This window comes from Calliphora vicina, chromosome 1 (assembly GCF_958450345.1).
Source record: "Calliphora vicina chromosome 1, idCalVici1.1, whole genome shotgun sequence".
NCBI classification, from domain to species: domain Eukaryota; kingdom Metazoa; phylum Arthropoda; class Insecta; order Diptera; family Calliphoridae; genus Calliphora; species Calliphora vicina.
The window spans coordinates 139,299,971-139,323,037 of record NC_088780.1 but is presented as its reverse complement, the minus strand read 5'-3'; the positions used below and the strand labels follow the sequence as shown (position 1 = coordinate 139,323,037).

Below are 23,067 nucleotides of genomic sequence, written 5' to 3'. Positions count from 1 at the left end.
GCACAACACACACACACCTACTTGTGCACCTTTTGGAAAATCCAAACGATAAAGATATGGAAAAATGTATGAACATTTCAAACTGACAGATGATTTCCCAACACATTGTTTTCAAGTGTGTGTCGTAAAAATGGAAATAAGCAAATAATTTATTTTAAATACGAGCTTTTTGCAAATACTGATTTAGAGCTAACAATTTTAGAATTTTTAATGTCTTGGAAATAAAGCTGCAATGAAAAGCACTTTGAATCTCAGCTAAAACCTTTATTTTATATCCCAAGAAAACGTAATAAGGTATTTATTGAAACGAAATGAAAAATGTTGATCAATGAAATGAATTTTTGTACGTTTAAACCTACGTTCAGAATGCCGGAGTTACTACACTCTGCACTGCAGTAGAAAAAAGCTTGTACAAAATTGCGACCTGTAGTTTGATTACAAGGTTTACATGGACAGACAGACGTGTTTGTGTTTCTGAGCAGATTACTGTAAGGTGTTGGGACAATATTTCATCACGTTACAAACATCAGCACTGACCCAATATACCCTCTCCACTATGGTGTTGTAGGGTATAAATAAATAATTGCATCAGATGAAGTAGCATGCTGCCTTTCGTAGGCTAGCCAAGGGACATTATAATCCATTTTTAAAGAATGTTTCAAATTCATTTAAAAAAAATTTTAAAAACAAAGCTTTAGTTATTTTCAAATATTATTTTCGAAAAAAGTATGGAGTATTATTGAGTACCCAAATGAAAACATTCTAGTTGTATCGAATAATCCAAAGTATTTTACAGCACTAATACATTGTGTGTACTATGTATTTTATTGTTTCTATAATATCTTAATAAACCACTCGGTTTTAAATATTTTGAAAACGAAACAGCGGTTTTGAAATTCTTCAGTTTTTTGAAAACTATAATTTGAATTTTCAGCTTTTATAATTTTTTATCTCATATTAAAACCAGTCGTTAGCGTAAAAAACAAAGTTTGTTTTGCTTCGAAAATCTTAAATATTTTTAGGTAAACAAAATTAATTTTTTTTTCTAAAGTTGTTTTTTAATTTTTTGGAAAAAAAATTTTCGAATTGTTTTAAATTTTTTTTTTTTAATTTTAAAATTTTTTTTTTTTAATTTAAAAAAAAAAAATTTTTCAACTTTTTTTTCAAACTTTTGGTGAAAAAAAAATTCGGGTTAAAAATTTTTTTCCGGTTTTGACCCATTGTAGGTCTAACTTGCTCCAACTTGCCGTTGTCTTTGAAATAACTATCATTAGATATCCATGCTGTCTATATTAATGACTTAGTAATCCAGATATAGGTCAAAAATCGAGGTTGTCCTAGTTTTTTCCATATTACTCAGCCATTTGTGGACCGATTTTCGTGTATGAAAGTTATTTGGGGGCTTTGGAAAGTTGATTTCAACAAACAGACGGACATGGCTTAATCGACTCAGCTATCTATAAGGATCCAGAATATATATACTTTAAAGGGTCGGAAAATTATATTGTGGAAATTACAAACGGAATGACAAACTTATATATACCCTTCTCACAAAGGTGAAGGGTATAAAAATGATCTGAAGCACACCGATTACTCAACAAAACGTATGATGAATATTTTCCATAAGTTTCAATGTACGGGAGGTGGTTTATGCGGTTCAGAATGATTTTGATATGGAAGATAAAGATCGTCCACACCTGCCAAAAAAGTTTGAAGACCAAGAATTTGTCTTCAAACTTTTTGTTTGAAGTGACGCCCAGAATATGCGGCCAGATCTGAAACCACATGTTATAATACCTGTTAAAAAGTATTTAGAATAAAGTGATTGGGAAGTTTTGCCTCACCCACTTTATAGTCCAGACCGTGCCCCGTCGGACATTAGTGATTGCTACTAATATAACTAATTTAAAACCCATAATAGTGTAGGCCACAACATGTACTGTATTTATTCATACAACGCACTCAAAAGCTGAACTTTATGAACCGTTTCAGTCATGTTTGGTATTGGGTTAAAGTGCATTAAATAATACATCACAAACTGCTAAAATTATAGTTGTGAGTAACTTACTTTATTGGCAGTGAGCGGTCAAAGTCAAATAATTTTTACAAATTTTGCGTGCTGTTGTTAAAATTGAAAATTGTGATATTTCGAGAGCTTATATTTTTTGTTAAATCTGTTAAAAGTAGAAATATTAAAATGGAACCATCAACTTCAGGTATTTGAGAACATAAATAAATAATTTTTGTTTAGATAAATGTTTTGAAAATATTTTTTAAGATTTAAAGTTCTCCATTATTGGGGTTTTTTCGATATATAGATTGAGTTTAAAAAAAATCAGGGCGAGATCGGGTAAATTCCATTAAATGCTCTTAAAATATGAACTTTCAGCTTCTATATACAGAAAAAAAAAAACGTGCGGGTTTATTGAGGTTTTTTACTTATTTAAGATATAGTGAAAGAACTCCTCTAGCTAAAAAACATATTCTGATACAAAATAGGTTAAAAAATTTTTTACATTTTTTTTAAAGTTGTGTTTTTATGTATTTATGATTGTTCATTACAAAAATTTATAATATTGTCTTTTGTAGCTTTTTTTAACAAAATTTGTACATTTATAAAATATTATAAAATTTAAGTTTTGAATTTTTTAATAGCATATTAAGTATGCTTTTATTTCCAGTTTAATTCATTAACTTATCGCTTTCCATTCCAAAGTTACAGCATAAATTGTGAACTAAGGTCTTTTTTTTCCAAAAAAAACAATAATGCGCTTAACGGGTTAAATTTTTTTTATTTTAAATGCTGTGTTTTTATGTATTTATGATTATTCATTACGAAAAAATTATAATATTCTCTTTTATGACTTTTTAGGAAAAATTTTTAAATTTATACAATTTTGTGTAAAACAAAAATTGGATTTTAAATTAAATTTATACTAATATAAATACATATAATAAATTTATAATTTTATTTTTTTAGTAGCACATGAAGTATGCTTTAATTTCCAATTTTATTCATTAATTTATCGCTTTCCATTCCAAAGTTATAGCATAAATTGTGAGCTAAGGTCTTTTTTTCCAAAAAAAACAATAATGCATTTAACGGGTTAAAAAAAATTGTTTTAAACTTTTTTTTCTAAAGTGCTGTGTTTTTATGGATTTATGATTATTCAGTACCAAGGCGTATTAATCAGGTGAGAGCGTCTCGGCAACAAATACAACAAAGACAATATTTCTTAATTGTCAAGAGAGTGAGAATGTCAAAACAGATGTGACATATGAAAAATATAAAAAAACAAACAAATATAAACTAAATGAATTACTGGAAGTTTTTATATGATAAAAAACAAACAAATACAAAATCAATTATTGGTAGTTTGCTCTAGAAATGTTTTTTTGCAGGATTCAATATTAAAAACGTCGAACCGGAGCAAAAAGCTTGATGATTCCAGTGGAACTATCAACCTAACCATTTAGCTATGTCCGTCTGTCTGTTTGAAACACTCGCACTTCCAAAATACACAACGCAATTTTGCTAAGGAGTTTGCAAAAGCTATCCAGTAGGCAAACAAATCTTATGGACTAAAATGGGAATCAATCTCTAAAAAATTTGAAGAATTTTCTCCAAACAATTTCCAATATTTGCTTATTTTGATATTTGCTGCACAAATTTTTTAAACAATTTTCAATTTTTTATCATTTTCAATTTAAATATTTTGAATGTCAACAACAAACAGTAAACATCTTTTTGACACTTTCAAACACAACATAAATAAACAAACAATAATCAGCTGTGCTCGTAACTTCACCTTATTGAATACACCTTGTTCAGTACTAAAAAATTATAATATTCTCTTTTATGACTTTATTGAAAAAATTTGTAAATTTATACAATTTTGTGTAAAACAAAAATTGGATTTTAAATTAAATTTATACTAATATAAATACATACAATAAATTTATATTTTGAATTTTTTAATAACACATTAAGTATGCTTTAATTTCCAATTTTATTCAATAATTTATCGCTTTACATTCCAAAGTTACAGCATAAATTGTGAAAAAAGGTATTTTTTTCCAAAAAAAACAATAATGCGCTTAAAGGGTTAAAACATTTTTTTTCTAAAATGCCGTGTTTTTATGTGCTTATAATAACTCATCAATAAAAAAATATAATATTTTAAAACTACGGCTTCTATGAATTAATCGCCACTTTGGGTACCATTCAACCCACTGTACAACGCCTCATACAATTGTGTACGAATTAAATTTCTTAATAACATTGGCAATCGTATTTAACTGACATTATATCTACATATGTCACTACTAACAATATTTATTATGAGGAAGTTACTAAAATTAATTAATTATTAATTTATGAATTCGAGTTGATGTTTAACAATCTACATATGGGCAATTCCATATCATCGTACGTGACATTTGTACGCCTATAGAGTGCAATAGATTTTGCAAAAATAAGAGTATCTGGAAAATAATTTGGTATTTATGTTCCATTCAGAGGGTACTATATTTTACAAACATAATAACTTCTTTCGAAACATTATTGTCCAAAATATTGAGCGAAATAAGGGTATATCGTACGTGACATATAACGGAAGAAGTTTTGAAATATGAGAAAATTTTAAAATCGTGAGATGCGTTGTTTTCTTTTAATTTCTTACACTAAATCAAATATTTTTCCTTTTAAATCCGTCATATTTAAATAAAAACAATCTTTGGATAATATCATAATAAAGAAAATTTAATATCGTGCGTAACATACCGCACTTGACAGATTTTTCTCTTATAGTAAAACAATATATTCTGTAAATATATGTATATTTACAGAATATATTATAGAAAATATATATTCGGTTTCTAAAAACAAGTTGATAATCGCAAAAAACCAATCAGAGTCAAATTCATCTTAGCCTATACCAATTAAGTTTTTTTTATTATTTTTGCCCTTAAAATGTTGGAAGGTTTTTTGTTTTTTCAGTAGTGGTTGTCATTATCATACATATAAAATGTAAAAGAATGTTAGAAATTGTTTTTGTTAAGAAATAATCGAATTTAATTAATGACTTAATAACAAAAATAAAATGGAATTTGATTCGCTAGGAAATACCTAACTTTTATTTGCCTAGTAAGTTTAAAACTAGTTGCATTTACCAATTTTGTGTTGCCCTATAACATACATTTCAAACAAATATTTAATGGCTCAAAAACAAGTGAGATTAAATTGAATCTAACTACTTGCAAGCAACATATAACTTGTCATAATCAATTTGTTTCCACCTTTTTTCTAAATGGCATTGCCATACACAGATATGTTTCTATACAAAACTATGAAGATTTTAAGTGCTTAATAAAAAATATAAATAAATTATTTAAAATCAAGTTTATCAAAAGATTATAAACAAAACACACATTTCCGTAATATTTCAAACAAATAAACAAAAAAAAAAATTTATATGAAAATTTAATTAAGATATGATGTTCATGCAACAACGCATATCTATGCAACTTCAAATATGATGTAGCAAGATATATTTACTTGTTTAAATAGGGGAAAATACAAGTAAGTAAATGGCATAAGATGGGTAGCCTACCTTTATTGTAGTACTACAAAATGTACTGAGAACGAAAAGATCTACCATAAAATCATGAAAATATAAAACAAATTACTCACTTTTGAACAGCAACATGCCAAATACCATCCTATCCTTGTCTAGACCTGCAATAAAAAATAACTGTTATATTTTAGTAAAATTGTTTTATGCTAAATTCCCAATTTTTAATTTGATAAATTCACTTAAATTTATTGTTGGGGGATAAGCTAGTTCCTATGCGCATTTCACTGGTTGCTTAGGCCAGATCATCAGGAAACCTTTTTCCAAAAGGCTTTAGAAAAACTAAAGATATTATACAAATAAAACTATAGAGTGTTTGAGAATTACAGACACTCAAGTTTTATTTAGCAAAATCAAATGGAGTACGAAAAGTTTCAGCTAAAGAAATTCTAAATCAAACTAAAGCTAAAGGAAATATAATAAATAAAAATCAACTAAATATTTGATACTTTATAGAAAAATAAAAGTAAAAATCATGCATTTAAGGGTTAAGACCAAACTGTTTAGGATAATCTTAAAATTTTTTTGGTGAATATCATCCATACACGCAGAGAAAAAATAAAGTTGTGCATGTTTACTGTAACCATTTCTATATTGTCACAAGTTTTTTAGCAATAGTATAGTCACAGTAACAATTTACATGATTGTGGTAACCATAATATGGTTAATTTACGATTCACATAATTGTATCAACCATATATATGGTTACAGTAAACAAGTATATGTTTGTGACAACCATATTTATGATGAATAATTTTATCATAATATGTTGTAAGTCCTTCATCATATAAATGGTTGTCACAAACATATACTTGTTTACTGTTGATACAATCATGTATTTAGAGCATTTACAACATTTCAAGTGCAAAAATAATACTTTAAACTAACTTGGGGTATTCACACGGTCTACTATTTGGTCATATTGTCATAATGTCCTAATATATGATGATAGTTTAAACAAATTTTTGTTGTGTTTCAAACAAAAAAGTTCGAAACTAATAACACTATTTGAACTATGTGTTGTCATAAAATACTACTTTTTTTGTTTAAATTGTGTTGTCATAAAATACTACTTTTTTGTTTAAAACACAACAACTATTTTAATATATTAGGACATTATGACAATATGACTAATAGCAGACCATGTGAATACCCCTACTATATTTAATTTTTTATTTAATTAGTATGTTTTAGGCTAAAATGACGGTGAAAACTAAGCTCCCAAAAAATTTTGATAGATTGAAGAAATAGCTATCTAAATTTTGACCCCCTCTGACTAAGTGAGTTCTCGACCGTTCTTATTGAAAAAATGTGTCTGAATTACTACCCAATAGAACTACATTTCATCCGGATCGGATGACATCGATTTCAAAAGTTGGTTCATATAACATGAAATCCCCCATATACTGTATATTTACAGACAGATAAGAGAAAAATATGTCACGTACGGTATGTCACATACGATATTAAATTTTATATATTATAAAATCATCCAATAATTATTTTTATTTAAATATCACGGATTGTAAAGGAAAAATATTTGGTTTAGTGTAAGAAATTAGAAGCAAACTAATGCCTCTCACGATTTTCAAATTTTCGCATATTTCCACATGTACCTCAAAATTACTTCTGTTTTATGTCACGTACGATATACCCTTATTTCGTTCAATATTTTGGACAACAATGTTTCGAAAGTTCGTATTATTTTTTTAAAATAAAGTACCCTCTGAAAGAACATGAAAACCAAATTATTTTTCAGAAATTCTTATTTTTGCAAAATCTATTCCACTCTATAGACGTACAAATGTCACGTACGATGACATGGAATTGGCCATATGCAGAAGTCATGACAGAAGTCATTTTTTGATGATCGATCCATAATTGACCATAGTTACCATATAAAACCCATTTCCATAAACACTTTTAAGGGGCTTAAAATTTCTTAAAAATTTTTGATTCTTAATAAAATTTATAGAAATAATTCACACCACCTAATTTCATGGCGATCGGCCCATGGCAATCATAGCTTCCATATAAAGTCCACTTTGGAAAATCACTCACGAAATAAATTATTTTTGCTGATTTACTGAGTGTAGGTTATTATATGCTCGGGCAATTTCCACCCACTTTCTTTGTTATTTTTACACGAGCCTGTTTTACACAGATAAACAGAAGGACTAACTTTCTAGATTTGTATAACAAACGTATGAGAAAGCTCGAGTTTTTGTATTAAAACAAAAGAAAATATTGTCTCACAACAACTAATAGTCACCTTAAAATCAAAAATATCAATATTGGCCATAAAAACTCGTTCATATAAAATTTAACAACAAAATAAACCCATTAATCGTAAAGCATTTAAAATTCTCATTTTAGAGTCAATTAAAATTTTATTAATTTACTGCTGTTAAACATTTTTCACGCTACTTAATGATAAACTTAAACATTATAGGGCTTTTTTTCTAACCAGTATTTAGTTATTAACAACCACTGTAAACTTTTTGATTTGAGTTGCTTGTTTTTAACAAAAATACATTAACCTCAAAAATTAAATTAAACAAAAAAAACAAAAAAATCCAACTGAAAACAATATTAATTGAATTTGACGTAATTGATACAAACAAACTTTTAAATAAACTGTTGGTTGGTAGGGTCGTTTGTTAGATTGGTTGGTCACCGCAACACATTATTGATTATTGGCAAATTAATTATAATCTTTATCCCATTAGTTTCAATGATTAACGTATTTATACATTTACATATTTAAATGAAGCCATTAATGTTATTAATTAAAGTAATTTATATTTTTAACAGTAAATAGCCACATTTTATAACTATTCATAAATTATGTAGATGTATTTGAAAAGAAAAAAAAAAACAAAATTCACACAGAATTGTTAGAAATGTGAGTGTTAAAATTTTGCAAAAAATGTTTTCTTGTTTTGATTTGAAAATCATGTTGAAATCAAAGAGACAAATCACAGCGCCAAATCATCTAAAAAATATTTATAAATGCTATAAAAAAAGTGTGTCAATTGTTTTGTTCATAATTAATTAAAAGGGGATTAATTTAATATTTTATTTATAAAAACATATTTAACTTGTTATTTGGCAACATGTTATGTCTATTTTGATAGCAAAAATATTCAATTTCATTTGAAATTTGCAACATACCCAACCTTAAATACCCTAAAACTTTTGCTATAAAAATGTTTGTTTTGTTTTTTTGTTGTTGTTGTTATAAACAAAAAACTTTTTAGCGCAATAATTGAAATTCAAGTATTTTAAGTTCAAAATGCCATCAACGTGACTGAGCACATGCTGTGCGATTTTGTACCGTAATTATGTTTCTTGTTTAACAGAAATACTTGTAATGGAGCTGGACTTTAAAATGTGCCAACTAAAAATTAAGCTAAATTAACTAAAGTGTTTTACTATGAAAATTGGAGCAGCAAATGTTTACAAATGTTGAAAAACTTTATTTAGTAAATGAAGTTATTACACCAAAGTCATTTGGTGTTTATGTTATAAAATGTGACTCATTATTGAATAATTTTTATTTATAGTTTTAAGGAAATACAAAATTTGTATGCCCACATTTACCCAAAATTGTTATACCCATCAAAAAATAAGGGTGGTTATTAATTTTGTCATTCCGTTTGTAACATACCGAAATATTGGTCATAAGATTCTAATACGATCTACACGCAGAAAAAAAATATAGTTGGGCATGGTTACTGTAATCATTTAAATAGTGTAACAAGATTTTTTAACTATATTATAGTCACAGTAACCATTTACATGATTGTGGTAACCATAATATGGTTAATTTACGATTCACATGATTGTATCAACCATATATATGGTTACAGTAAACAAATATATGTTTGTGACAACCATTCATATGATGAAGGACTTACCATATTATGTTGCTCTCGGCTTAAGGCTTATCATAATCTGAGAACAACATATTATGATAAAATTATTCATCTTAAATATGGTTGCCACAAACATATATTTGTTTACTGTAACCATATATATGTTTGATACAATCATGTGAATCATAAATTAACCATATTATGGTTACCACAATCATTTAATTGGTTACTGTGACTATAATATTGTTACAAATCTTGTAACACTATTTAAATGATTACAGTAACCATGCCCAATTATATTTTTTCTCTGCGTATAGCCATGGCCATCCGTCTGTCCGTTGAAAACAAGGTCCCAAACGAAAGGAGCTAGCTGGCTCCTGTTTATAAGATTTGCTTGGTATTGAAAATAGGCAATATCGGTCCATGATTTTACCTAGACTGCATATAAATGTCCCACCGGAATTATGTCTGATAAAATTTTACATTAGTTCTAAGTACTCTGAAATTATACTGTAAAGCAGCGAAGCGCAAAAACAGAAATTGTAGTTTGTGTGCATGTATGGGTAAAAAAATAAAAAATCCGCAACAACATCAAGCAATGAATGAAATATTTGTATTTTTACGCTCTACTGTTTGTAACTAAATGAGTTATTTGTGTTTTTTACGCTCTGATGTGTGTTTTGTTTACATTCGGGTTGTGTACGTGTAAATTGACGAAAATCATCGTGATCTGAACAATATGAACGCCTACCAATGCTGTAAAGTATGGCGCAAATCGGGAAACATTTGTCACTAGTCCCATAGAAGATCCCACTCAGAAAATGACTTGAACATTCATAATTGTCTTATAATATCACTGTTCACGAAATTTACACTTTTTGTTCCGTCAAGAGAGCCACCCATCGGCTTAAACTAATTCGGGTACGCTGAATTCAATGGTGCTAACCGTTTTTTTTAGTTTAGCTCATATTTTAGAGATATACCGTTATTTCGAAAATGGAGGAGGTTTAATTTATTGAATATACTGAAAAAACGAAATTCGGCAATAAAATTACCTTTAAGAGAGGCTAAACATGTTTTTGATCTTCGCAGTCGTTTTAGAAATATAAATTTTTTTGCAAAAAAAAATAATTTTTTTTTAGCAAAATTGAAATTGCTGCTTGAGTAGCTCTCAATTCTTGGATGCAACCATAATCTTTGGTGAGCAATTGGTGTGCTATAGCGGCACTCTTTTTCAAATTAAAGAAGTAATGCAAAACTTCCCGCATATGATGCTTTGTTGGCACAAAAATATGTCTGACAGAATTATTGAAGATTTTGATCCCGAAGATATCTGGGGTCTTCAGAAAATTGATTTCAACAGACAGACAGACAGACGGACATGGCTTAATCGACTACGCTATCTATAAGGATCCTGAATATATATACTTTATAGGGAAAAATGTAGAAATTACAAACGGAATGACAAACTTATATATACCCTTCTCACGAAGGTGAAAGGTATTAAAACAAAATAAATTTTTATATCAATACAAAATGTACTATGCATATTTTAATAGGCTTTAAATGTGGCAATTATTAAAGATTTTACTTTGATTAACACGCATCTTTGAACTAATCATCTAAAACACATATTTTCTCTTTACAACTCCTACAATCCTTTCGGGCATTATTTTCCACAAAAAAAATTATAAATTTCAAAATAGTCGTAATCATATTTCTATAACTGAATATTTATACTTTGGGCATAATTTGCACAGTAAAGTGCTTGCAAATATTTACCCAACACTGACTGGTATTCACTGATTATCCCTACAATGAACGTGATGTACAACAGGTGGTTGAATACTAGTATTTAAATGAAAATTTCAACTTAAACAAAGTAATAAAAGAGAGAAAATGTTGGTGTGCATAAATTTGTAGCATTTTAAATGAATTAGTGAATTATTTAGTGGAGAAATTTAACAAAAAATAAACTTAAACAATATTCACGTTTCATTTATGAACATTTAGTGTTGAATTCACTACGAAGCTGTACAGATTAACAGCAAAATATTTAGATACCAACAAATAACTGCAATAAAAACAAATAAGAGAGCTATATTCGGCTGTGCAGTATCGTTTATACCCTTCACAAAAATATACTTTAAGTTAAAGACTGAAAACAATTTTTGGTGAAAAACAATTAATTTATAAAAAAATATTTTTCCCGATTTTGACCCATTGTCAGTCCAAAATTATATGACGTCGTTGAAAATGTCTTTAAAATTTTTATCATTAGATCTTCATATTGTCTATATTAATCCAGATATAGAAAAAAATAGACCAATAATCGAGGTAATCGTTGGTTTGCTTATATCTCGTGCGCTGAGTTGATTTCAACATCCAGAATATATATGGGGGATTTCATGTCAAGTGAACCAACTTTTGAAAACGATGTCTTCCGATCGGGATGAAATTTATATAGCTAGACAACTATTTCTTCAATCTTTCGAAAAAAAATTAAAAATTAAATAAATCGAATAAGCTAAGTTTTCTTTTGAGCAAAAAAAAATTAAAACAAGTTAAACTACGTTTCCGCATACACCGTAATCGGCACCGAAAACGAAATTCCATACATTTGCACCGAAAAAATGTTCTGAAACGAACTTTTTTTTCGGTGCAAATGTATGGAATTTCGTTTTCGGTGCCGATCACGGTGTATGCGGAAACGTAACTTAAGAGAGCTATATTCGGCTGTGCCGAATCTTATATACCCTTCACCAAATTATACTTCAAAATAAAAATTTTAAATATTTTTAAGTAAACAAAATTAATTTTTTTTCCAAAGTTGTTTTTTTAATTTTTTGGAAAAAATTTTTTTTCCAATTATTTTTAAAATTTTTTTTTACATTTTTTAAATTTAAAAAAAAAATTTTTTGTTTTTTAATTTTTTTTAATATTTAGCGAAAAAAAATTTGGTGAAAACAATATTTGGGTTAAAAAATGTTTGACCAATTGTATGTTTTGAGTTACAAAACATTTATTTTGATAGATATCCAACTCGCATCCCTCTAAGTGACCAAAAAAGTCTTCAAGGAAAATATCTAAGCTTTCTTTTGAGAAAAAGATGCTTTGCCAAAATGTCAAATTTTGACCCCATCTAACACAGAGAGTTATCGACCGATCTTGTTGAATTACTATCCAATAGAACTAACCTTAGTGCAAATTTCATCCCGATCGGAAGACATCGATTTCAAAAGTGGGTTCACTTGACATGTAATTCCCCATATACTTTATGTATAAAAATTGAGAAATTACAAACAGAATACTTTAACCCTTACCACTCATGGCGAAGTGTATAATAAGGAATAAGTCGATTGTAATTGCAGTACTTTATATTTATTTAGGTTAAAATAAGATAAAAAACAGAGTACAACAGTCATCAGTTGTCTGAAACATATGGGCAATTTCACGAGAAAGGAACGGAATATTTAAAAGCTATTAATAGTGTATTAATGTAGTTAGGTCTCTATCCAGTATTTATACAATAAAATATCTCTATTGGTTTTTGTTTAATAGGCTTAAGTACCAGTCGCGAATGTACGGGTCGCGAACGTACGATTTTTCCATATGTTTTTTTATTATTTTCAACATGCATTTTCCCATAAATATCTTCAAAATTCCTTAACAAACGAGTAAGAATGTATGATCGGTCAAGTCCTATCATATAATACCCTACACTAAGTAAATGAGCAAAACATTTTTCTTTTAAAATTTCAATGAGTGATTTTCGGAAGTTATGGGAGCTATGACCAATTATTGACCGATCACCATGAAATTAGGTCGTGTGATTTATGTCTTTATGAAAGTTATTTATGTTGAATTTTATGTGTGCACCAATGTTTTTAGGAGATTTATGCACGTTAAAGTGCATCGGGTCGTATGTGGAAGCTATGACTAAGTATGGACCGATCATAATACAATTTGGTGACATGAATTCGGTATATATAAAACTTATTTGAAACGATATTTGTGTATTCTTTCTATATAAAATTATTCTGTACGTGTGTTAGTAACTGAACTCCTCCTTAACGCCTGGGCCGATTTCGATGACATTTTTTGTGGGTGTTTGAGTGGGTGCCTGGATGGTTTAGATTTACAAATGACCTATATAGGTAGAATGGGCGTGGCACCTTCCATACGAATAGATACCGGGCGAAGCCGGGCCGGTCATCTAGTATACCTATATAAATTAAGCATTTATGACCGATAAAGTCCAATTTCGTACCGACATTTGTATGGAGGCTATGTGAAAAATGGACCGATTTCAGCCAGTTTCAGCTTGTTCCTTGGGCCGAAAAAATAATATGTACCAAATTTGATCGAAATATCTTCAAAATTGAGACTTGTACTTTGCGCACAAGGCTTACATGGACAGCCAGCCAGCCAGACGGACGAACATCGTTTCAGATCGACTCAGAAAGTTATTCTGAGTTACAGAAAATCACAGAAGATCGAATGCATCATTCTGATACGTGTTAAGAAAATAAATGCATTCTTTATGAAAAAAATTTACTTACGGTCGCGAACGTACGAAATTTTGCAAATAAAAAACTTTATTTAATTGCAAACCAGAAGTATTTTTATTTACAAATTAGTGACACCGAACTTAATTAAAATCTGTTATGTCTGGCTCCAGTTTAATGCAAAGCAATTACAATAAAATTATGTTTTCGGTCGTGAACGTACGATTAAAACATAGATAAGAAACAAAGTAAAAATTAACCATTAATCGAACTTTTTTGTTCTCCTTCTTACACTTTTCTCTTCTTAATTGATTGTAATAGTGATTTTGAAGAAAGAGTGCAAACATAATATATTTTTTACATGTATAATAATTAAATATAAAAATGTCTTTAGAACTAGCTTAAAAAGAAAATATAAAATATTCCAGCCCAAATTTCTCAATTAAAACAGCTGAGATATGCTATGAAACCATTGTATTATAAAAACATAGACTGTTTTTTATAATTATAAAAAATAAAACACGATGATTATCAACATTTCATTTTTCGATCCTGGTAGACCATTCAGGGGAAATGCCCATATGGTTGTACTATAAGAGAAAAATCTGTCACGTACGGTATGTCACGTACGATATTAAATTTTATTTATTATAAGATTATCCAAAGAATGTTTTTATTTAAATATGACCCCTTATTTCGTTCGATATTTTGGAAACAATGTTTCGAAAGAACTTATTATTATTTTAAAAATATAGTACCCTCTGATTGGAACATAAAGACATAAAAATTATTTTTCAGATACTCTTATTTTTGCAAAATCTATTCCACTCTATAGGCGTACAAATGTATGTAGCCTAAATACAAAATCGGTTTGATTTTTTAACTAAAATTCCAATATCTAAGTAAAATCCTTCAAACATTAATAAAAACTAATACCACTTACTGAAGCCATAGTTACTAACTATAGTTCATATCTAAACCAAACTAAGAAAATTGTATGCTTTAAAATGCGTTATTTTATGTAATAATTTGTAAGAAATTTTTTAAAACAAATCTATGTGCTTCACCCAACAATGAACCCCCACACTTTTGAAGATTTGAGTAATTTGTAATAATTGCTAAAAATTAATGAGCAAACAAGAAAAACATTTTAAGATAAACCAAAGTAACCTACATTTGTTTGTACGAATAGATTATCTCGATTACAACAGAAACACTTTAAACAGATTTTAAGCCAGAAATAGTAGAAACAAGAAAACAAACAAAATGTATGGCTCATTAAATTGTACTATTTACTAATAAGTAATTTGCATTATTTAAAATTGTGTTAAAATTTCTATTTGCAGACATACATAACCTGCCTCTTACTATTTTTATTGGCCTCACATCGAGCTCTGGCAGATGAGGATAGTTCAACGGAAACCAATGAGATTATACCACGTGAGGCCATACAAAAACTAGATTTTTCAGTAAGACAAGCTCTACTACGTGCCATAGATAAATTGGAACAGGAAGCCAATGAAGATGCGGATAATGAGAATGAAACTAATGAGGATGAGGATAACAAAGAATCTACAACGATTGTACCTTCCAGCATAACCATACAAAGTACAACAGCTCTGCCGTTAGCGACACAAACCAAAGATGAAATACTGGAAGAGAGTACTAGTTCCAGTGATATTTTTCCTTCGGTGCAATTTTTCACTGCCACCTACGATGAGCACAGTGCCCAAGAACAGCCTTTAGCTGTTTTCATCGATAAGTCCAAGAATAAAATTAATAAAAATTTGGGTTCTCCCGTTGTGGTGTCGACCAATGTCAAGGAAGAAACAAAAGCAAATAATCAGGCGGCCCGCAGTGTCAGCAATACGAATGTGCAAACTAATGAAATTTCTTTAAATACTTTGGATGAGATTAAATTCGAAATACGTAATACAAAAACAAATCAAAAACCTTCAACTACCACGGAAACGTATGTTAGTAGCACCACCTCAACAACGACCACACCTCGTCCCAGAACGACTAAGAAACGTACTACCACTACAACGACCACCACCACAACAACCACACCCAGACCCACCCACAATGAAGATGGTGAAAATATCGAAGTGGTGGCCAAAGATGATATACGCATACAGGCAGCTCCTCTTGTTAGTGCCTTCACTGTGGACTTGGATGAGTTGGGCACGGCCAAGAAAGTCATACCCATTATTGATAGGCCTGCAGCGACAGCAGTTACCGCCATTGCCAGTACCCAGAGAACCTCATCGATATTTCAACCACCCTTGTTCGGACCCACTATAACCAAATTAAGTGTGCTACCAGCCGAAGCTCAGAGAACAGCGGCTTTAAAATTAGCTAACAATTTGCCACCGGCAGCTTTGCCGACTCAGTCGACATTTAGTTCATCTACAGTGTCTAATATATTTTCGAATATTGTGCCCACATCTGGTCATTATATAACGGTAAATATATGAGTTTCTTTACTGAACAAAATTTAAATAATAATTTTGAATAAGCTCTTTTTAATTCACGGTTGCTCAGTTGAATAATACCATTTCAGTCTAAGAAAGTCAGACCTTTCATATTATCTGGATTAAGCTATGAATATACAGTTGTGTGGCCTTTATATTGAACCTTTTCGATTATCGGTGCTACCAATTGTTCTCTCTCATTTAAAAACCAAATGCTGAAAATTTTAGCTAAATCGGATATCGTTTAGAGGTTGCAAGTAGCAATATTAAAAAAAAAAAAAAATTGAAAATATTCAATGTTGAAAACAAATTGCAATTAAAAGTTCGTTTTTTATTTTTCATGGATTTTTTAAATATAAAATGCTGGCATAGTTAACCATTATAATTTTATAACAAACATTTTTAAATTGTCATGCGTATTGCAAATCCCGTATTTTACATTTTCAAAAATTTATTTAACGAAATATCCATAAATTATTGCCGTTTCTCTAAATACGAACGAACATTTTCATACGTATTTTATATTGAAAACAACAAATAAATTTAAAAATTTGGGATGCCAATCCCGAAAATCCCTTGATTTTTCGTGATGGTGAAATTTGTGAAAAACAGATTTTTGATATTTTAGGAAGATTTTTGAAGCTCCCAAAATACGTAAAAACTAATCTAATCTCTCTTCAAATCCAAACGAATCCAGATTTTTAATTTTAATCAGGGAGCAGCAGGTCTCCCTTGCATTGACAGACTTATACACAAGTTTAATAATAAAATCGCGTTGACTATGAACGATGAGGATTAGGGACAAATGTATCCCGATTTCTGCAATACTTTGCAGTATAGTTTGTGCAAAATTTTATAAGGATTGCCGCATAATCAACATAGTGTACTGCTCAAACAGTATTCCGGGGGACAATTGTATGGGGCTTGGGGAAATCATGGACCATTTTCAATACCAAACAAACCTTATCCACAAAGAGTATTTGTGGATAATTTTAGCCAGCTGGCTCCTTTCGTTTGTGCACTATCGTGTTTTAAACAGGCAGACGAACATTTTTTGTTATAAAATAAAAAAATACTTTTATATTTTATTGTAGGGAGGAAACAAACATTTTAGACAAAAATTGTACAGTTTCAATTGTAAACTACTCTTAAACTGCTACTCACACAGAGAAAACAGATTCATTGTCACAACCGAATTTGTCGCCAATCGAATTTTGTCGGTTGCATGTACTATCGCATAGTTCGGTTGTAGTTGCTGAATATATTGATAGTCACAACTGCTAAAAAAAATTATTCGGTTGGAATATAATATATAAATTTAATATATTTTTATTAGGCTAGTTCAATTAAAAAAATATTATTTTTTTTATTATGCATGTTTTATTAACGTTTAGTAGCTGAAAAAATTATAAATAAATGTACATTTCTAAACATATGAACACGTAGAGATCATTTAGATAATCAGAAAAGCCGCTTTTAGCAGAATTGAAAAATTTGTCAGCCAAACATGTATTTTATGGCAGCTTTATACATCGGCACACAACAAACTCATAACTTAGTTGACTCGATACATAGGTTACATATCGATCGCAAAATTAGGTAATTTTACAGAACGACTGATGTATATATAATCTTCACGTGGTGTTCCTAGCGAGAATAATAAAGACAATGACTATTTTTTAAAGAAAATACCATAAGTCATAAATTATTTTACCTTCATTTCGGATCTTCATGACCAGGAACTAAGTCAAACTATTTAAAATGAAAAACTTTCCAGAATCGATAGTCAGCAAAACGACCTTCTACAATGAACTTATAATCTTATAAGGTAATGTGCCGCCAACAGGTCTCGGTAAACAAACAGCCAATTTTACGATAAATAACGGAAAACATCAGAAATAAGGTTATGGTTATATTTCAAGAAGGTATTAAAATTACAGCATGGCTATAGCTTCTTGATCTAGGCAAATGAAATACAATAAGTACATAAATCCACATTTCTCTTAACAATATAATCGTTACCCTTTTATAACACATATGAAAATGAATCGTAATGTTTCTGAAGGCAGCATTGCTTGCTTGGGTACAGATGCATATGTAACCACTTAACTATGTAGATTTTCAAAACGATTCTCATTTGTAGAATTGCTGAGGAGAATTTACAAAACAGTATAATCAATGATTTTCAAGGAATATCTTACAATTTACCTTTATTCCGTACATTCTTCATCAGGGAGTAAGTCACTTCATTTACTATGAGTCATTATGATTCCCATCATATTTTGTCACCAATCTACTACAAGGGCCATATAATTCTGTAATCTTTCCACTCCATTGCAACTACAAGAATGACCAATATACTGAATAATATCAGAAATACCAGTAAGAGGTTGTGAAGAATTTTAAGAAGGTGTTTAATAAAAATTCACACTAGCCCATATTTCTCGATATAAGCAGTATAATTGTTGACCATTTTCCATTCTGTTTACAAGATATATATCTGTTGAAATGCATAATGAAGCAATGAATATACGCACACTTACCCCTGATTATTCTAAAGAAGTCCTACCGCTTTCTTGAGTCAATTCACATTAATTTATATTTTAATTTATTTAAATTTTTATGTAAACAATTTCCGATGTAAATAACTTTTATTTTAATTAATATTTATTTATTTTTGAAAAAAGTCAAACGAAATTTAATTTTTGGGTTTACGTACTCTTTTGTCGGTTGGGAATATAGAATACTTGAATTTATTTATTACTACAACTGAAAATATAGTTAAAGTTCTAGTTACTTGAATTAAATTAGATTGTGTCTGCCGATTTCGTTGAATTTATTTTAACCAAATACAAATTGATTACTGTAACTAATGTTGCTATTGTAGTAACCACAATTCCGTTATAGCTATGTTTTTACAGCTATAATCATGGAAAATCTGTTGAATTTATGAATTTTTAGTAATAATAATAATATTTTAGTTACTTTTATAAAATTTTCGTAATAGCAACCGTATTCCAACCAATTTGTTTTCTGTGTGCAATACAAAAGTTGTAGAATTTTCAGTTTTTTTATGGATTTCTCACCGTTTTAAAGTTCAGAATCCGGGGTCCCGAAAAATCCCGGGATTTACATTTTTAAAATCCCAAAACCCGGGATTTGTAAAACCCAGTCCCGTTTGGCATCCCTATTGGAGACCAATTTGAAATTAGCGAATTACAAAAAACAATATACCCTTCACCAAATTATACTTTAAAATAAAATGTTTAAATATTTCTGGGTAAACTGAATTTAAACATTTATATTTTTTTTCAAAATTGTTTTAATTTTTTAAAATTATTTTTTCATTTAAAATTGTTTTTTTAATTATTTTTATTTTTTTCCAAATTTTTTTTAAATTTTTTTCCAAATTTTTTTTTAAAATTTTTTCCAATTTTTTTTAAAATTTTTTTTTTATAATTTTTTCAACATTTTTTTTAATTTACTATTGAAAATTAGTTATAACAAAAAAAATTTGTTAAACCAGGACAACCTCGATTTTTGGCCTAATTTTGATCTATATCTGGATTATTAAGTCATTAATATAGACAATATGGATATCTAACGATAGATATTTCAAAGTTCTTTGCAACGATGTACATAAGTATATAGTAATTTGGACCAACAATGGGTCAAAATCAAGAAAAATATTTTTTAAACCGAATTTTTTTTCAAGAAAATTTTTTTTTGTCATTAATTCTTTTCACAAACAAATTCAAAATAAAATTTAAATTTTGTTTACGTAAAAATATTTAAAATTTTTATTTTAAAGTATAATTTGGTGAAGGGTACATAAGATTCGGCACAGCCGAATATAGCTCTCTTACTTGTTTAGTCTATCTTCGCTGTCATGAACATTTTTGACCCCATATATAAAAGGCTTTCTAGCACATTGTAGAAATTTAAAACTGTAAATTAGCAACCCAACAAATGTTGGGTGTTATTTAATTTTTGTTTATATAATCTATATCGTCACTAAAATGCAAAAGGGCCTATCATCACTTTTTTAAATTTTTCAGGAGAGACAAAAAATTTAATAAAATGAAAAGTGTTGTGGTTGCAAATATGATTTTCTTTCTTTAATAAAGTCGTTATTTTTAAAAATAGAAATCTAAAAATTTGTGAAGTCGTATGTATGTCTTCATGCTCTGTACCAATATGCATTAAAAACTCAATTTTAAATTTTTTGGTTGTTACGGCCTTTGGCATTTCAAGTGACGATATAGGATTCATCATTTTGAAACATTTGAAACATGTTGACGACATTCATTTACATATTCTCTGAATTTATTTTCAGAAACAGCCACAGAATCAACAGCAACAACAGCAGCAGCAGCAGGGCAACAATGTCAACAATTATTTGTATGAAAAGCAACGTGAATTGGAACAACAAATCTATCAATTAAAATTACAAGCCCAACAGCAACAAGAACTTATAATAAGACAACTGAAACTATTGGAAGAGCAGGCCAAACAGAGAAGCAACCCAACAAGTGCCACACATCTAGCCCAACAACAACAACACCAGCTCCAACAACAACCACAACATTTGCCTTTAGTTCAGCTGCAACAACAACAAGAGCCAGGATTTACAATAAGACCTTCTGTTGAATTTATACCAAGTACACAATCAAAACTTGCTCCCATCTTTCCGACATACTCATTGGAGCAACAATTACCCTTGAAAGAGTCAAATGGCAAATACATAAATGGTGTCCAACAACAACAACAACAGCAGCAACAGAATAATGGATTTTCTAATAGTATTGTACAACCACAAAACCAACAACAGCAGCAGCAACAACAACAACAACAACCACAACAACGATTGCCAATTGAAAATAATCCCATACAACATGTATTTCACAAATTGCAAAATTTACAAACATCCAATACACAGGCAGCATCCAGCATTTCAAGCATACAAATACAGCCATCGAATCAATTGAATATTGCACCAACATTTGCGTCATTGCTGCCACAGGTGCCAGCCGAATTGTCGCTAGTACAACCATTGCCACAACGTAATTATCAGCAATTTCAACAAAATCCTCTTGTACCACAATATGTGACCAATGCTTTATTAGAACGCCAACAGCAGCAGCAACAACAACAGCAGCAACAACAGCAACAACAGCAACAACAGCAACAGCTTCAACAAAATAGAGCTCGTTTATTTCGCCAAGAGGGCGATACCTCAAATTTCGGTGTAAATCAAGTACAAATCCAGCCCAGCAATAATATATTCTCATCATACAACCAACAGCAGCAGCAGCAACAGCAGCAATCCACAAATAATTTTGATAATCAAAATTTTTATAGACAACATTTAATACCATCATTTAGCAATCAATTACAACAGAATGCTCAACAATTTTATCAACAACAAAATCAGCAGCAACCACAACAACAGCAGCTGCAACAAAACACCCAAACAGGTAACTTAAATTACAATCAACGATTTCACTGGAATCGTTTCAATAGCTTAAAAAATAATTTAGATGAATTTAATATAATTAATAAAGTTTTAGCTCTTAATCATGGTATTAATAATTTTGCACAACAATCACTTCTACCACCATCACAATCTCCAGCACCAGGCACGCAACCACTCGCACAGTCAGCACGTTTCAATAGCAATATTTTCTAAGCAATGCCAAGGACAACAAAACAAAACATGCGTTTATCAAGGACTTTAAACTTTGTCTGCAACAACTATCTCTATCGCACTGTCTCTCAATCTCTTTCTCTCTCAGTTTCCAAAAGCGTTATTCATCATCTCGTCTCACTGTCTATGCACTTTGTATTATAAACACTTTTAATCCAGCAAACCATTTACTCTAGCAGCCACCAATTTACCACAAATTTTCTTCAATGTATCCTTTATTTTGCACATTTTCTTACTAAGTTTTCATTACAACTATAAAATTGTTAAATTTAAGTTATATTAAGTTGACTTTTATGTTTATTTCTTTTATTTTTTTTTTGTTATTTGTTATATTTTACGAGCGTGTTGTATTAAATTTAAATAATTCTATACAATTTGTTTTTTATATGAAATGTAACTGTTAATTTGTAATAATTTATTTGTAAAAATAAAATGTTTTTTATATATAAAAAGAAAATGGATTTTGTAAAGACCTTTACTTTTTTTAAAGGGTTTGTATTATATCATAAAATTGGACAAACAAAACTGTTAAAAAAATAGACTACGAGAGATTCCGAAAAAAACTATTTACAATCAAAAATTGGTAATGACTTCCAATAAACGGAAAACATACTTTTCAGTCTTTTTAAGGTTCTCCGTCATCTAAAAATCAATGCCGAAAATTTCAAAAAAAATTTCAGGGGAATTATCTATCTTCTTCTATATAAATAAAAATCAAATGTCGTTCGTTGGTAATTGCATACGTTGAGAACGGCCGGACCGATTTAGAAATTTTTTTTTTTTTAAATTTTGGTCGTAGTCCAACTTACGTTTTTACGGAATGAAAAATTGACCACGCCCACTTCTACGCCCATTTTTATCGATTTA

The 23,067-nt window shown here is 29.4% G+C and overlaps 1 protein-coding gene across 1 annotated transcript in view; it reads left to right on the top strand.

Annotated features, from left to right (window-relative positions):
- LOC135953158 (mediator of RNA polymerase II transcription subunit 13-like) overlaps positions 1–22,657 on the top strand; it is a 32,354-nt gene extending 9,697 nt beyond the window's left edge. Inside the window, exons 2-3 of the mRNA XM_065502876.1 lie at positions 15,366–16,484; positions 20,830–22,657. Of these exons, the coding sequence (XP_065358948.1) occupies positions 15,366–16,484; positions 20,830–22,182 (2,472 nt within the window). The 3' untranslated portion in view covers positions 22,183–22,657. The remainder of the gene's footprint in view (positions 1–15,365; positions 16,485–20,829) is intronic.
- Positions 22,658–23,067: the final 410 nt, after the last annotated feature.